Source organism: Heterocephalus glaber, unplaced genomic scaffold (assembly GCF_053883595.1).
Source record: "Heterocephalus glaber isolate CG9 unplaced genomic scaffold, H.glaber_assembly_v1.0 deba00001442, whole genome shotgun sequence".
Taxonomy (NCBI): Eukaryota; Metazoa; Chordata; class Mammalia; order Rodentia; family Bathyergidae; genus Heterocephalus; species Heterocephalus glaber.
The window spans coordinates 38,227,737-38,245,826 of NW_028258296.1; the positions used below are offsets into that span (position 1 = coordinate 38,227,737).

General features: G+C 30.6%; 1 protein-coding gene across 7 annotated transcripts in view; it reads right to left on the reverse strand.

Moving 5' to 3' along the window:
* Col11a1 (collagen type XI alpha 1 chain) overlaps positions 1-18,090 on the reverse strand; it is a 702,155-nt gene that overhangs the window by 103,797 nt on the left and 580,268 nt on the right. For all 7 annotated transcript variants that reach the window (XM_021247828.2, XM_004869152.4, XM_021247827.2 and 4 more), the window contains 11 exons: positions 17,438-17,479; positions 16,407-16,469; positions 14,111-14,185; positions 13,070-13,153; positions 10,916-10,972; positions 7,463-7,516; positions 4,264-4,317; positions 4,091-4,144; positions 3,876-3,929; positions 2,719-2,772; positions 2,560-2,604 (listed from right to left, as the gene is read on the reverse strand). In XM_021247828.2, the coding sequence (XP_021103487.1) occupies positions 2,560-2,604; positions 2,719-2,772; positions 3,876-3,929; positions 4,091-4,144; positions 4,264-4,317; positions 7,463-7,516; positions 10,916-10,972; positions 13,070-13,153; positions 14,111-14,185; positions 16,407-16,469; positions 17,438-17,479 (636 nt within the window). The remainder of the gene's footprint in view (positions 1-2,559; positions 2,605-2,718; positions 2,773-3,875; positions 3,930-4,090; positions 4,145-4,263; positions 4,318-7,462; positions 7,517-10,915; positions 10,973-13,069; positions 13,154-14,110; positions 14,186-16,406; positions 16,470-17,437; positions 17,480-18,090) is intronic.

Here is an 18,090-nt window from a genome sequence, read left to right on the forward strand (position 1 = left end):
GTGATATTTAAATATCATTTGTATGGAACTTAAATATCTAGTGTTATACTAATCTGAAACCCTGAATAGATAAAAGTCTTTCATAGAGAAACTACGTAACTTTGATTCTATAAATTTCCATATGAATCACTCGGGAATTTTTAAAGAGAGAAAATAGTTTAATATTTTTAATAAGGCACTTTTTGTTGGATTTGAATGGCAACACTGAATCTTACTATGCAATCAGATAGACTGTACAAACAGAAGAGCCCTCATTCTCATTTATATTTTATTTGGAAGACTATTAAGAGAAAGAAACAAGCAGCTAGATAACTATACATGAAGATTATGGAAACTGTTTTTAGACATTAGTCCTCTGTCTGAGGAATAGCTGGCAATTTTTTCCCCACTTCTATTGGTTGTCTCTTCACTCTGTTGTATGTTTCCTTTGCTGTGCAGAAACTTTTTAATTTGATGATTCTTAGTACTATTTCTTGTACAATTGAGGGAAAAGGAAAGTCCTTGCCTACAGCTGCAATATAAGAATTATCTAGTTTCTCTTCCCACAGGTAAGTGTGGTTTCAATATTTAGATTTTTATCCATTTTGATTTTAGTTTAGCACACGATGAGAAATACGGGTCTAGATTTAATTTTTTGCACATGGTCAGCCAGTTTTCCAGGCATTATTTGGTAAAGTGGCTACCTTTTCCCCAGCATTTTTTTTGGTCCCTTCTGTTAAAGATCAGATAGCTGAATGCACTTGGAGTTGTTTCTGCATCCTTCATGTTCCATTGAGTTATGTCTGCTAGCTATTTCTTGGACAGAAGACTAATATCTAACATATACAAAGAACTCAAAAAAATTAGATCCCCCCAATAAAGATTCAGGCAAAATATGGGTAACTGAAATGAATAAAGACTTCTTAGAAGAAGTACAAAAAGCCAATAAGTACATGAGAAAATGTTCAACATCTCTGGCCAATAGAGAAACTCAAATTAAAGGAACATTGAAATTCCATGTTGTCCCAGAAAGAATGAATCATGAAGAAGTCAAACAACATAAATGCTGACAAAGCTTCAAGGGAAAAAGGAACCCTTCTACATTGTTGGTACAAATGTTAACATTTCCGTTATGGAAATAAACATGGATATTCCTCAAAAAAACTCAACTAGAGATTCCAATTAACCCAGGTATTCCTCTTCTAGGTAATTTCCTGGAGAGTTAATCACATCATATTACAGTGATACACCCACACACCCATGTTTATAGCTGCATAAATAAGAGCTAAATCTTGGAAGTGGTCTATATGTCCATCAACAGAGGAGGGGATAAAGAAAATGTGAAATTTATACACAATGGAGTACAACTCTACCATACAGAATGACAAACTTGAGTCATTTGTAGAAAAATGGACTCACCTCGAGATCATAATGTTAAGTGAAATAAATCAGACAGACAGTCTATCATATGGTTTCTCTTATATAAGAAATGCAAAATATAAAGAGCACAATAAATAATAATGGGAAATAGGGAGATAACTCTTTTACAAAAGGGAATGGAAGAGACAAAAGGAAGAGAGAAAGAAAGGAAAGGAAAAGGAAGGGGATGAAAAAGTAAGTGTGTTATGTACATGTACCAAGTCCTCACAAAGAAAGTAATCATTATGAATTTCAAACATTACCAATAATTAAAGCAAATGAAAAGAAACTACTTTTAACAGAAACTTTTTAGGGAAAAGAAGGATACAGGGATTGAACTAAGGAGCTTTGCACTGAACTATATTCCCAGCCCTTTTTTATTTATTATTTTTATTTATTTATTTGTTTGTTTGTTTGTTTGTTTATTTATGTTTGAGAAAAGGTTTCCCTGTGTCTCTCAGTTGCCCTGGCTAGGCTTGAACTTTCAATTGTCCTGCCTTAGTCTCCCAGAGTGCTGGGAATACATGCATCTGTCACCAAGCTTTGCCAAAAGATTTCTGCATGTATTACTATTCAAACTCAATTTCTGCTCTTCTCTCTCCCTTTCCACTTCCTTGACCACAACTGACTTGACAGCCTCCAACCTAGAGCAAATTAAGACTGGGAGTTTAGGAGGGCTTTTTCTATTCTAGTCTTCTTGTGAGCTTCATTTGAGTAAACCTACCCAGTTTAATTTACTGATAATTAGTATTTGATGGAAAAATGATAAAATCTTTATATATGTTATATACCATGCCCCTCCTTCTGTTGATTCTCCTGATAATAAGTAACTAATACTAAGTACATAAATAGAATCTGGATCTCCTGATAGCATTCAAATGAGGAAAAAGAAAGCACACGGAGGAAAAAATGGGCAAATTTTTGACAGGTAATATGTTATTTTCCACATTTTTTTTCTCTCAAATGTCTTGGATATTCTTTATAACAAAAGAAGATCCCTATATATCCTTTTCTTATTCTCCTAGCTGGACAATGACTGCGTAAGCTTAGAAAAGACTGCACTATCTATTGGGTTTATCATTGCCTTTACATGTGTGACATCAGTCACTGCTCATCAAAGTACGAACACTATTATTTGAAAAGAAAGAAAACACTGCTTACCGCTTCACCTGGAAGACCCCTTGGCCCTATTTCTCCATCTTCTCCCTGTCATTGATGAATAGAGGGCAGGGTGATCAGACATTTCATCATTTCAACATGATTTTGTCCTCCTATGATTTAATTCTATAATCATCTTAAGGAAATGAACTGTTAATATACCCTCATTCCATCATCTCCAGGAGAACCAGGAGGACCTTGAGGGCCTCTTTCACCCTAATGGATAAAGAATAACATAATTAGAAATGAAACAAGCAAAATGTTTACAAGCCTTTCAGGGAAACAGCTTAATCAAATACAAATGGGCATTTTACAAGGACAACTTGGGCTTTATCATCTAGCACTTCAGAGATAAATCATAATTTTTCAACTCTATCTAGTTTTCCATGTCAGTATGTTAGAAAGAAATGTTTTCTCAAAATTCAATACAAAAATTTTATGTAAAATAATTACCCAAAATAATGTTCAGACATTTAATTATTATAAGATGAAGTTAAAAATTATTTGGCTATGGTCTCAAGCATGGATACACTTTGGTGCTGTTAGCTAAATATTTTCTACCTCTAAATATTTTGTTTTTTAAAATCAGAACAGTTCCAGAATACTAAAGGATTTTTGCCTTTTCTTATTAAAAAAACACAATCATATATTTATCATCACATATATTAGACACATACTAGATACTGTATTAGACATCAGGAAGGTTCTCATTTCTTTTACTTTCTTTTCCACAGCTCCTTCTCCAGTTTGCCTAAAGATTATCTATCTTTATTCTCTATTTTCTTCATTCTGGTGAAGAATGATGGATATATTCAAAGTTTATCTTTTTTTTTTTTTTTTTTTTTGAGAATCTGCCTGTTCATTTAATTTCCCCACTAAAATTTCAATTGGATTTCTATTTAGTATGGTAGGTTTTTCAGCATTAGCAAATTATGAGCTCTTGCTTGGAATGAAAGCTAATATCATTAAAAAATATTATATTGCCAGTAAATTATTGTGTTAATGAAAGACAGCCTATGGATGTCCTCTTATGATTATATTTCCACAGACAAAATGAAAGCAGAAAACTGAGGCAATTATCAAAAATTAGATGGTGCCTCAATTTATGTTTGCATGCAGGAGCCTTAGTATCTCTAAAAACAATTGATGCTACATAATTTTATCTACGTTTCTTCAAATATCTACTAGGTGAAATAAATTAATGAATGGATTTACAAGTATTTGAATTAACTTTTTCAGATTTATTAAAGTGCACCAATACTAAAATATTGCATAATGTTTCTATTGTCCTTTAATAAAAAGTAGCAGATGTAACTTACCCTGTGACCTTTGTCACCCGGTAGACCAGGAAGTCCATCAAACCCTCGATCTCCCTGTAAAATCATAATCATTACAATCATCACATTTCTAATTAGATCTGCATTGTAATTTGAATGCCAATATCATTCCATACCCCAAAATTTTATTTTAAAATTCAAAATTCCAGGATGAAATGACACATGAGAGCTGAATATACAAGTATCTAGCTCCTGACCTTTGATCCGGGCTCTCCGGGCATTCCTCTTCCTCCATCTGCACCTGGACGACCCTGACAAGGCCAAGAACAGAATTAAGGTAAAGGGTTTCCTACCAATGGAAAGCAGAAGAAAGCAAACTAACTGATCATTGTAGATGGACCTCAAAACACACAATGAGAATCCGCCATACCCTTTTTCCAGGTTTTCCTGTTGGACCAGGAGGACCTTGTACACCTCGAGGGCCCTACAGCAAAACATCACAATCATATCATATTGTAGAATGTTTGGTCATAAACTCAATAACATCAATAAAATGGCATTAGAAACTGTTACCCTCTTAGATTTACTTGCAAATTTAAACACAATGAGTTTATTTCTATATAAAAATTTAGATAAATCAGAAGACAAGGGAATCAATGTTTTAAATGTCTTCTTACATTAAAAAATCATATTATTTATTGAATTCACAGGTAGGCATGCAATGTAACTTAAACAAAAGAAATATAATGGAATATTTTAAACTTTAACAATGCTCTTAATTACTTGTTTTATTCCCAAAACCATGGGCTTTACATTTCCATTGACTGAACCTATTCTTAACTATCTGTCACATTTCTCTTTCCAAGCTCTTTTGCTTCACTTTTTAGAGTCCCATCCTAGATATCCTGGATTGTTACTTCCATTTTTATAGTTGAATCTCCTATTAGATTGTAAACTGCTAAAGTTTACAACCAAATATGTTTCAACTTACTGTAGTATCTGGTACATATTGGTATTTCATCAACCATATACCCATACATAAAATGCAGGAGGACCACTATTTACCAGTACTATGCCAAACCAGATTAAACATTAAAAAGACTCAACGTACTCATTGTATTTAGTAGCAGTACAATGCAATGTTATATCTCCATCTCTATCCATCTATATATTATCTATACATAAATCTTATAACTGACCAAATCTAGTTGCAGCACAAATATAATATAGACCTTTATATCTATTCTTTCTTAACATTGATTTAAATAATATGTATATCATGAATGTGGTAAAAAATGAGATCCACATTTGAAATTACAAATAATTTTTTCTATCACTGTAACATATTCATACTAAAATACAAAGGTAAGATTATGTAGCAATTAGAGGTAAAGAATATAGTTTTTAAAAAAAAAAATGTTGCCGTGGAAATACTATAGCCTGGACACAGATGGAAGGCAAGTAGCAATAATAAATGATCTTTCCTCTGATAGCACATCTCTGTCTTTGGCTTTAGGCAATCAAAGAAAAATGCAAAATCTACAAACACTGCTATAGTGTATTTTCAAATTCATATGTTTTGTAAAGGGAAGAGTTTGATTTAAAAAATTTACAAACTACAGATGAATAAATTCCTAGAAGTACATGTAGTGTGTTTTAATATTTTCACACAATTCTCAGTTAAGCTACAAATATTTTCCATCTTTTTATGGCAAATGTTAACAAACATGAATAAGAAGGCTGTCATTTTTGAGTCAACCAAATATCTTTTATCAGTTTTGTTTGGATTTTTTTCTCATTTTAAAATAAACTATGTTGCATCCACACAATGGAATACTGATTAGCAACTAAAGGCATGCAATGTTGATGCACTCAAGTGTGTTGAATCTCAGAGGCATCAGGATATGTTAAAAAGCTACTCTCATAAAGCTTTAAAATTTAAAAAAAAGTTATATAATATATAATTTGCATAGAATTCCAACAAATAAAAAGTTGATGGAGAATATACCATAGGTATTATTTTCAAGTCTGTTTCCAGCCACAATTTAAATATTGTGAAATTAACAAAGTTACTGAGACTCAAGTAGTCACTCTGGACTTTTCAACTAAAAGAGGTGATGTAATTTTAGTCTTTGGCATGTGGAAAGCCAGTTTTTCCAGCTTCATTTATTAAAGAGGCTATCTTTCTTCCAGTGAAGATGTTTAGCCCCATTATCAAAGATAAGGTGACTGAGTGTGTTTGGAATTGTTTTTGCATCTTCTCATCTGTTCCATTGATCCTCAGGGGTTTTTGTTTTGTTTTGGTTTTGGTTTGGTTTTTTTTTTTTTTTTGCCAGTACTATCCTGTTTTAATCACAGTAGCTTTGTTGTATAATTTCAAATCAGTGATTATGATGCTCCCTGCCTTGCCCTTGTTGCTTTCCCTTTGCTATTCTAGGTCTATTCTTGTTCCAAATGAATTTTGGGATTGTTTTCCCTAATTCTGTGAGGTATGCTATTGGTGTTTTGATAATGATTGCATTAAATCTGTGTAACAATTTTGGAAATACGGCCATTTCCACTATTCTGGTTCTTCCTACCCAAGAGCAAGGGATATCTTTCCATTTTGTGATATCCTCTTAGATATCCTTTTTCAGAGTACTGTAGTTTTCAATGTAAAAATCTTTTACTTCCTTTGTTAGACTGATTCCTACATATCTTATTTTTTTCAATGCTTTTGTGAAAGATGTGGTTTCCCTAATTTCTCCCTCAGTGAATTTGTTATTTGTGTACAGGAATGCTATTGATTTCTGAGTGTTGATCTTGTATCCAGCTATGCTACTGAATTTGGTTATTAAATCTAGAAGTCTTTTGCTGGTGTTTATGAGATCTTCTATGAAGAGTATTATCTGTAAATAATGATAATTAAATTTCTTTCTTTCCTACCTTTATACCTTTTATTTCTTTCTCTTGTCTAATTGCTCTGGCTAATGTTTCTAGGACTATACTGAATAGGAGTGGTGATAGTGGACATCTTTGTCTTGTTTCTGATTTTACAAAAGAAGCTTTCAGTTTTTGACCATTCACTATGATGTTGACTGTTGGTTTATCATAGATGGCTTTTACAGATTTAGAAAAAAAAACATCTATTCCAATTCTCTGTAGAGTTTTTATGATGAATGGGTGTTGGACTTTGTCAAATGTTTTCTCTGTATCTATTGAAAGGATCACATGAATTTTGTCTTTGGCTCTGTTGATATGGTATAGTACATTTATTTATTTGCATATGCTGAACCATCCCTGAATCCCTGAGATGAATCCTACTTGGTCATGGTGTGTAATCTTCTTGATGATCTGCTGCATTCTGTTTGCCAGTATCTTACTGAGGATTTTACATCTATATTCATTAGAGAGATTGGCCTGTAGTTCTCTCTTTTGCTTGGATTCTTTTCTGGCTTTAGTATTATAGGGTAATACTTGCTTCCAGAAATGACTCTTGGAGACATTTAGTTAATTAAAAAATTTAAAAATTAAAAGAAGAGGTAATGTAAGCTTTAAGTAACATACTGGAGATAGTAGATAGTTCAATTGTACTAATAGATAAAATAAGGATAATAATAAAATAAGTGAAAATAACATTTTTTTTTTACCTGAGGACCAGGATCACCACTCTCACCTTTGGCCCCAGATGACCCAGGTCCTCCCTGTACAGAAAAATTGAAGGCCTAAATCAGTCACTTAATTCAGAAATTCCCAAAGTGCTTTTGTCATATTTTCACTTGAAATAAACATTGTAAACATGCTTAATCAAATTAGTACGATTCCATTAATTAATATAGTAGGCATTTCAAGTCTTTTTCTAGAAGTGCACCTCTTCTCAGCATACTGATGTATTTCAGCATGTGAACTGCATTTAAAGGTTTATATTTCACTAATATCTATCCAAAAGCCAACCTCATGAATCACATTAAAATTTTCTTTAATGTGAGTACTATCAGAATACTTATGCTGATGCAAAGGAGTACCACTACACTGTGTTGGGTACTAGAGCAACACAGTTTCACAGTCCTGGAACAAAAACACTTTCAAAGTTATACATGCATTGAATCAATTTATACAAAACAGATTTGGTAAAATATCACTGCTTTTATATTCATGTATTTTCAGATGTGGAACTCAAAAGTTATGAAATGGCAACAATAGATATTATTTTTATCATAACTACTGAAATAACGTCAAAATATTTTTCGCAGATTGTTTTGCTCATGAGAACTCATTATAACAAAAACTTCTTACAAATATTTACATAATTCAAAAACTGCAATGAAAACTTCTCATGTTAAATAGGAAAAAGTATTAAATTGCACAATAAAGGAGTTGTGAGCTTTAAAAATTTGTATTCGGCCACTTACGGTCCCTAAATGCTTTAGCACATTAAAAATGAATATGGTGATTATAGTTAAATTCATGCTGAACAAGTATACTCTGTGTGTTTAAGAAGTTCCTGATTTACTTAAATCAATATATATTCTGTTAAATTGAATGTTGTATAAAAGTACAGTGATTAAAATTATACTAGATCAGAAAATACTAGCTCTCCAGAGCCTCCTGGTGGTTCCAAAGTAAAATAACTACTAACTTGACTCAGGAAATGAAAGATCAAGTAGTATAAATTTTCTAATCTTAAAAATGAAAATAATGACGACTTTCAAGGTTCAGATTAAGAATATTTGCAGCTTAATTTTTGCAAAAGAAAATCTGTAGTTCAACATTAAATCAAATTATTAATTACTATATTGACTACAATAATAGAAGTTAATTTGTAATTGACTGTATTATATCCTTTGTATATAAGCACTAGGTAGTCAATAGATTGTATTTTACTTGCCAAAACACTTATTCTAAAAATTGTCACGTAATAATTGACTGATAGAATAGGGAAACACATTCTCAATGTTTTCTGTATATTTTACAGTATATCCATTTTTGCATGAAAAATTGAATAACAACATCTCTATAAATTAGTTTTTCATTGAAAAACTGTCCATATTTATGTTAAAATCTGATGTACATTTTTTTCTAAACTCTAATGCATGAACTATTTTTGTAGTTACATAATTACTAGATATTTGAAAGATTAATAACAATATTTTTGAACAAAGCATAATAGAAAATGGTGAAATTTAAATGAGTTTAAATTGAATTTAAATTTTCATATATATTTTTTAATCTTTAAGTAAGCTAAAACTTTCCATAAGAGATAAGTAGATAAAGTGAATGAATGTTTGCTACAACATTAAGAATGTCCACAATGTTGTCAATGTTTTCACTTTGCCAATATATAATGATTAAAAATGGCTGAGCCTCAATGATTGGCCAAGAACTGCTAATGTAACAAGTTTCCATTGGTTCTGTTCATCACTACCCACACCCTCTACGTATCCACTTGCTTGCATTTGTCAAGATGATTAAATAATGACATTTGGTTGGATAATACTGTGTGAGAGGTTCTAGACTGTAAATCAGAGCATATGACAGAATTTTCCAAGAAAGTATGGCTATAAAAATAAACTGGGCTACTCATTAAAAATACAATTCAGCAATTCCAACTCTAAAACTTCACCATTAGTGTCCCAAGTTTAAGTATGTTGGAATTTTTATATTTAATAAAATACCCAGATAATTCAGCTGCACCAAAGTTTGGAAAACACTAACATATTTTCCTCAAGTATGTAAATTTGAGTCACTGACAAATTAACTTTTGTTTCTTCCTTTGTTAAATTACATAAAATCTTCCATAATCCTTATTGTATTTTGAAAAGCAGAACAATAAAAATATTCAAAATAAATATGATAATTTTTCAAATGTCTATAACTTGAATTCTCATATATTACACATGAGTGCCTGTTGCGGAATATATAACACTTCAACATACATAAAATATTAATGACATTTCAAGATTGAATTGAGGGGAATATAAATTTATGGAAAGCCACATAACTCTTGCATAAAACATGAGGAAAACTATGTATCATTTTCATGGAATCAATAAAATAAATTAATTAGAAGGCTAAGTATTTGATTCTAATTTCAGTTAAAAAAATTTGCTAATAAATGTCAACTAAGAACACAGATAAGATTTTTAACTTTCAGACTAATATATTCCATAAATAGTTTTACTTCAAGAAAGCATATTGAGGGCCAGGGATGTAGCTCAGTGGCACTGTGCCTGCCTGGCAGGAGCAAGGTCCGGGGTTCAATTTCCAGGGGGTCGGGGGAGAGAAAGCATACTGGAAGCATATGATATTATACTAATGCATAGAAGAAATAATTTTTATAATAAAAAACAAATTCTTAAAGTAGACATTTTTCTCATAAATTCTAAAATCAGTGAAAACACTGGTTCTTTTTTGAGAGAACTTGATCTGAAAAGTATTGTGTTGTTTATAAAATGCTTCATTGCTGAAGTTTAGTACATTTCAAAATAACTGAAAATATTTTAGAAAAACATATTTGAAATATTTTAGTTTATTAGCATGCTTATGAAGAAAAAGAAATCACATTGTTATTTTCTAAGAGTCTAAAATATGAAAATAATTTCTCTATTATCTAAAGTAATTCATGGAATTTTGAGGCAACCTTCAGTTTAAACCAATTATCTTGTTTGCTACCAAGAGTTTTAAATGAGACATTTATACAAGACATCTGTGAAAAATTACTTAATATACAATTAATCTTAAAATTAAAAATTAATCCCAAAATTAAAATTAAATCTCAAAAATGTAATGAAAATTGCATGTTATTAACTGAATCTAAGCCAAAAAATTACATAATTTGAGAAAATAATAGTTGCATATATGAGTGAATTATATTTTTATTTTATATACTTCACATAATGAACTTCAACTAAAACCTTTTTATCAAAATAGATTTAAAAAATTGAATTGAAAGTGATTCTCAATGGAAGCAATGTCAAGCATGAATAGTTATAGGAACAATATTTTCATTGACCTCAGATATCAATAGGACTTGAGAGAAGGTGCAAGGGACTACTAGTAAGAATATTTTAACATATGTTATGTTTTTGGATGAAACAACCTACCACAGGACCTGGTCTTCCAGTCAGACCCATTGGGCCAGGTGGGCCTCTCAGAGCAATCTAGAAAATAAGAAATACATCCAGTTCAAGAAAGTTCTCCTGGGAGAGCATTTTGAAATGGAATGGCCATCTGCACCACTCGCTTATACAGCACACAATCAACACAACTATTATAGCAACATGCTAGAAACAGTACCAGGTTACTGAAGAAAGGCAAGTTGCCAGGTTGACAAAAGACCTAAGTAATTACAGGACACTTTTTAAACTTTAAAACATAGAGAATCTATACCATATATTGTTAGGATTTAATCAATAATAAAAGGTAAAATAGATTTAGAACAAATCTAACATCTGATAATTTTCTATTCTGATATGTTCTTCAGAATAATGTATAACCTTTTCTGCTTAAATGTTCAAACACAATTCTCATTGAAAATATTCTTAAAAGTGAACAGTTTGAGGTACTTTAAGTAAAATTTTTCTAACATTACTTTAGGAAAAAATACAATAATGAGAGTCTGGGTGCACAAAGCATAAATTGGACAGAAAGCATTATGATAATATACTTTTTCACTAAATCTCAAATTTAATACTTCATAATAATAACTTTGCATAATCTGGAAAAATGGACTGATTGTGTGCAGTTCTGTCACACTGAATATTAGACAGGTGTAATTAGCATACTCAAAAAGCTACAATATGTTGACCGTAATAGTTAAAAATCTGATAGATGTTATATTAGTATGGTGTGATATTTTTGAGTATTAGTGAATCCAAAAGATTAATATTTAAGTTTATCCTAACATACCAAAATAATACTGTGATGGAAAAAATGCAAAATCATATTGGAATAGTGCATGGGATGAAAACAATAGGATCTCCAAATTTCCACTTCTAACTCACCATGAGATTTTTTGACAATATACTTCTTAATCCTTGAGATTAAATATCTGAAAAATTTGAATTATAATGCTTGCCACCAATTTTTCAAATCAATTTTTCAAACAGGTTAAGAGGATTAATGAGGAATTCATCAGCCTCAAAATATTTACATTCAAATAATCATCTTACATTTTTTCAAAATGATACAATTTATAAGCTAAACCATAGGAATCATAAATCAATTATTAAATATTTTCTAAATTATGTTATACATTTTTATTTTATTTAAATATTATGTAGTCATGAATAATATTTTTTCAAATTAGTTGATTAGGAAACACATAAATATTGAAAGTAAATTACAGCTTTTACTTATGTTTTCAGATATTTTGCACATTATATATTTATGATAATAAATAAAAATTATGACAGAAGGGTCTTATATTAATTAGTAAGTGGGTAACCACATCCATACCAACCATAAATCCTGTTGTTCCTTTTTTTTTTGTACCGGGGATCAAACTCAGGACCTTGCGCTTGCCAGGAAGGCGAAGAGTCACTGAGCTAGATCCCCGGCATGTTGTTCCTTTCTTTAAAAATTACTATGAAAAAAAATACGTGCTTTCTGATTCCTTCTTGGTTCTTCTTTTTTTATTGTTTCATGTATATTTTAATTGCAATGAAGACAGATAAAAATATAAATGAGATTAACTATTTTATCAATCTAAAAATTGTTAATGCTTTAAATTGAGAACAGATTTTAAACTGAATATCTATCAACACTGAATGGATTTTATAAAAATATTTTAGGCGATAAAGATTTTAACTGAAATTACAGACTGACCGGCCCTTTTTATACATAATAAGTTTCAAGAATCTTAACTTTCTAGATTATGATATTTTAAATAATCAAGATGTTAAGTTGAACTTGTTCTTTCAAACTTTATTCTCTTAATTATATCTATCAGACAAAGACTGACACCTCTCAGAGAAAAAAACATGTGCAAGATAAGGGATGTAAGTACCACTCGTCAGAAAAACATACAAATTTTGGGTGCTATAAGTGGGAAACAGCCTGAATTATATATAGAATTACTACAAGGGTCAGTTACTTAATATTCAGTTGATTATCAATACTGTAAAACTAAATACAATTTTAGCATTTGTTCCATCTATATTCCATATACAATACACACACACACACACTGACACATACTCACACACACACACACACACACACAATCAGGTTCAGGAATGCATGTTTTGCTCTCTTACCCGAGCCTGCTGCAGTATGGCCTGAGCCTGTGCTTCCTGAGCAGAGACAGTTGGTCCTTTAGAACCATCCCCACCATAACGAAACTGGGAAGAGATCACATAAAGAAGCTCAAAACTATCCTTTTTCAAATATGTTTATTAGGTGCCTTAATTACTAGATAAATAGCACTTGCCTAAAATGGTGGCATTTTATAAAAGTCAAAAGTAGCTCCATAATATGTCTTAGGACCTAGATTATTTTCTTAATTCTCTTTCAACTTCTCACTATTTGTAAAGGTACTTAGAAAACATTTTCCAACTTATAGTCTATTATTTCTGGAATAAATCTCTGGACAAAACTCTATCTGCATATGTGTTACCCACTTCATTCTTTCATTTGTAAAAATTCCAAATGTATTAATTTCAGTGGTGGTCATAGACTTATCTCTATTTTGTTGACCAAAATTTTTGAGATCTCCATGAACACAGAGAAAATTTCCCAAAGATATATTTATTTTGTTTGCCCTTTCTTGAGCAATTATGCTACAAAATCAATCTACCTTATTATTCCACCATACATTTCTAAAGTTTAACTCAATATACCATGTGAGTCAATGTTTCACTCTAAGAAATTATTTTTTGAAATTTTATCACATTTCAACTTTAAATTAATTTTTTGTTGCCATGACTCTAATTTTGAGAAATGAATAATGACATATTAGATATCTCTTCTTTAAAAAGTTTCAACCAAAGTCTGTATTTTGCCAAATAGCATACTAAAATTATGGTAAATAGTATATGAAATGTATGTTAATGATAAAACCAAGGAAAAAACACATGATTAATAACATTGATAAAAACTTCATTGGCAAAAGTGTAATCAAATAATGAAAATCTTTGTGTTGATTTTTACCAGATTTTGTTTAGTAAATCTTCCTTAATTTCCAAGGACTGCATCATTTCATGTGTCTCTACTCATAGAATGGTGCTCTGTAAACAGTATTTTTCAGAAACATGATAACAAATATGAAATCATCTTAACCTTAAAAAAAAATTACCTACTGGTAACATTAACATGGTACCAGGAGGGCCAGGTAGACCATCAGCCCCTGGTAAACCAGGACGTCCTGGAGGGCCCTACGAAAATAAATGAAATAATCAAAATCAATAAATAATAAAATTTATTGGAAGTAGGATAGTGTACAGTAACATAAATCTATATTAACTAATTTTCTATTTCACTCTCCAGATTGGTCAATCTCTTTTTGCTAAGTATATCTATAAAGTATACCTAAATATACCTAGAAAGGGCTGAAATTCTGTGCACTAGTTTTGGAGGATTTTAATAGTTTGCTTATTAGTGTATAATCAAATTAAGATGTGAATTCCACTTAGTTTAATTACAGCCATGAATTGCATATCATGAAGAGTTCCTGTATGTTCAGATGTGAAACAGTGTGAGGAATACAAGTGAACAGAGTTTGCTTTATACAAGAAAAAACAAGATTTGAGTAAATGGTAAGAGATCTGTTTAAAATTAAATTAATGAATTTAAGATTTATTTATGTATTCTCTATTAGATACTTAAAGTATTTAATTAATTTATTAAATAGATGCTATTTTAAGTGTATGTCCTAGGTACTTTAAATATCATCAAAATAGATACTTTTTAACGTGGATAATTACTAATCTCAACATGTTAAATTAACAGGTTAAATTTAGTCATAATCACTAATTTATTTTGAATTCTAATTGATATAAAAACATACATACATATATGTGGGCACATTTACAAGTTTAAGATCTAATATGCATATTACTAATTATCCAGGATGAATATATTCACTATGTATCACAAACATATGCTAACTTTAAAAAGACAGTGAAAAAAATATAAAAGAGGTTTACATGTGACTAGGAATTCTGCTAGGACAAGATATACAGGTGATTATAGAAAATATTAAATATATGTGCATCTATGTACAAGAAAGTGAACCTTAGATGCAAGGTATATGCCAAAAACTTTCAATAAAAGCAGACTTAATTCTACCCAGCTAAATCATACTTAGCAGAGAAGGTAATAAATACTAGTTAATCAATAACTATATGTAAGGGATATAAATCAAATAATGTACCTAATTATAAAAATATGCAGCAATAATTTCCAAATGTTAATTTCTTCTAAAAACTTAACTCTCTGAACAGTTACATTGAGTATAGAATTCCAAGATTATACTTTATTTTAAATTATTTTATTTCAATGGGTTCTCTACAAACTTTAAAAAACTTTCAAAGTTTAAATAACAGCTTCTTTAAAGAAATCATTATTCTAAATTCTAACAAGTTATTATGATAAGAATAATTTTAATAAAATCATTTCTAAATGTGTTAGATTATATATGTCTATATTTTTGGAGTACAATGTAGATATTAATTTATAACAAGAAATATGGTTTTATGATCAATAAATTATACAATCTAAAATGGTATTTTGAAAAAAGGTTAGAATTTTAAAATAAAAACAATTAACTAAAATGACTGATAAAAATATAAATACCTTTATCAAACTAGATATAAAAGACTAGGCAAACTACATAACAAAATGAACAATTGTCTACTATGCCACTTAAATCCTCAAAATTTAAATAACTCTTGCAAAACCAGAATTTCTGTAACATTTTTAAATCTTCACAGCTTAAATCTAAAATAAAATATCAGGCCTTATTTAAATGGAAAAATATAAAAAGTGAAATTAAATGTAATCTCTGATACACTTTTTCTTTTTTGGTACCAGGGATTGAACTCAGGACCATGCATTTTCAGGGCAGGTGCGGTGCCACTGAGCTACATCCCCGGACCTCTGATTCACTATTTTTAAAAGGGAAAAATACTTTCATTGACTACTTAAGGATGAGGGAAAAAAATGGACAGACATTTTACAAAGACAGTTTAGAGAGACTTTACACAAATGATCTATTGCATCATGTAACCCAGAATTTCATCTTCACAGTAGAATGCAGGTTCATTAACTTATTCTAACATTATTCAACTAAATACCTATGGGAATGTCTAGATAATATCTCTGGAATACAACTTTGAAGAATTGAATCTAATGTAATAGGTTCGTCGAGATACTGAAGTTGAAAATAAAATTGACTTACTAATTATAATAGCTAAACATTCTTTAGCCTCACTTTTAAATTGTGGTATAAAAGTTAAATGTTGCACATGATCAATTTATAGAATTCTCACCCCACTGTTCACCCACATAAATGATAACTTGCTAAAATTGTAGAATAAATTTGAATTACTTTAATCCATGTTGCACGCTTTTATAATGATATGCCGCTTCACTTACCCTATCACCAGGGTCACCAGGGGGTCCAGAGGGTCCTTGTAGACCTGGAGGACCCATGAGACCCTACAGAGAAACAAACCATGATCTGAGTCAAATTTTTCATCTTATTAGTGTTCAGGCAATTAATGTTCATTTTTCTAAAATCAAAGAAAGCTCATTTATGTTTCACAAATATATACTTGTCTCCCAAGCAATTGTGCGATGTAGGTTCCTATGAAAAGACAACATATGGAAACTACTTTAAAGCTAGTACAACTGTTCCTCTATGAGCTGCTCTCACGCGGAGGTCAACATCCCAAGGAACAACAGGAAAGGAGAGCGTGCCAATGTCAAGTCCCCGAGGGAGAAGCTGGGTCCCAGTTCTTCCTAAAGAAATGGTACACTCCTAAGATCAGACTCCAAAAATGTGATGATAGAAAAGTTGAAAACATAGAAATCATTTAGCCTCAAAACATCTTTATTTTCTTTTGTAAGTATTTGAAAGTATAAGTATCATATAATTATTTTCAGATGACAAGAATTTAATGAATTCCACACAAAAATAGAAGGTTGCTTACAAGGTCTAATCATTTCAACAAATTGAAAATAATAGCACACTGAATGACATCAGCCATGTCAGGAAATAACAATGACATCTGATAATTTGATAATTATGCTGAGTATCAGTACAGATAACGCTACTAAGGTCTAACTAGGATGCTCAATTACCTGAGATATAATTATAACTCTCCAAGAAAAAAAAGAAAGCCTTTTTTTACTTCAAAAATTTTCAGACAGAAAGGCAAAAATTGGTCAGAAAATGCAGAAATATTTGACTAAACAGCATTCAAAATTTAATCTGAATACTCAACAAAATATTACTGAAGAGCCATATCAGAAGGCAATTCAAGTCCACTAGCTCCTCTCAACAAATATTTGTATTTGGAATCAACATTCAAATAAGTCTCAAATGTATAAATCCAAGGAAATAAAAATCTGAATTTTAATAATTTAAAAATCAAAACCAAAATAATAACAAATAATTTGCATACCACAGGTCCTGCTGGCCCTGGTGGTCCTTCAACAAGCATACCCTATAACAAAAATGAAATGATCTTTATCAGGAAAATGTAACCTTCAAACACCTCAATAAGAAACTCCAAGAGAATATTACATCGTTGCATTTTAAAAAGTTAATTTTTAATTTTATTATATTAAACCAATCACAAACATTTTTGATGGGAAAAGGAAGAAATTCAAAATTATGAAAAAAAACAGTTCCTGCCCTCAGAGAATCTAGGAACTAATTGAAGAGAAGATAAATATTCAGACAAACAACATTATAAAGCTAAGTGCTCAAAAGAAAGGTACACAGAACATATTTGGCCAATTTTTTCCTAGCACTCGCAGTAATGCCTAGCAAGATGCAGGTACTTATAAATATATTCCATGTGAATGGATGAATGGAAATAAGTGATGCCTCAACAGTTTAATTCAGAAAAAAAGGATAGAAAGGACAAAATCTGAGATAAGATAGAGAATAAGTGAGAATAGTTCAGGATGGGAACTCAGTTCCAAAACGTTTATGAGTCAACTATAGTTTTGGACTGCCGAACACTTCAATGTCACTTAAAAATTTGCTGGTATGTTTTTAAAACAAGGACAAATTCATTTAAAAAAAAACCTTTCATGGCTCTGTTGCAAT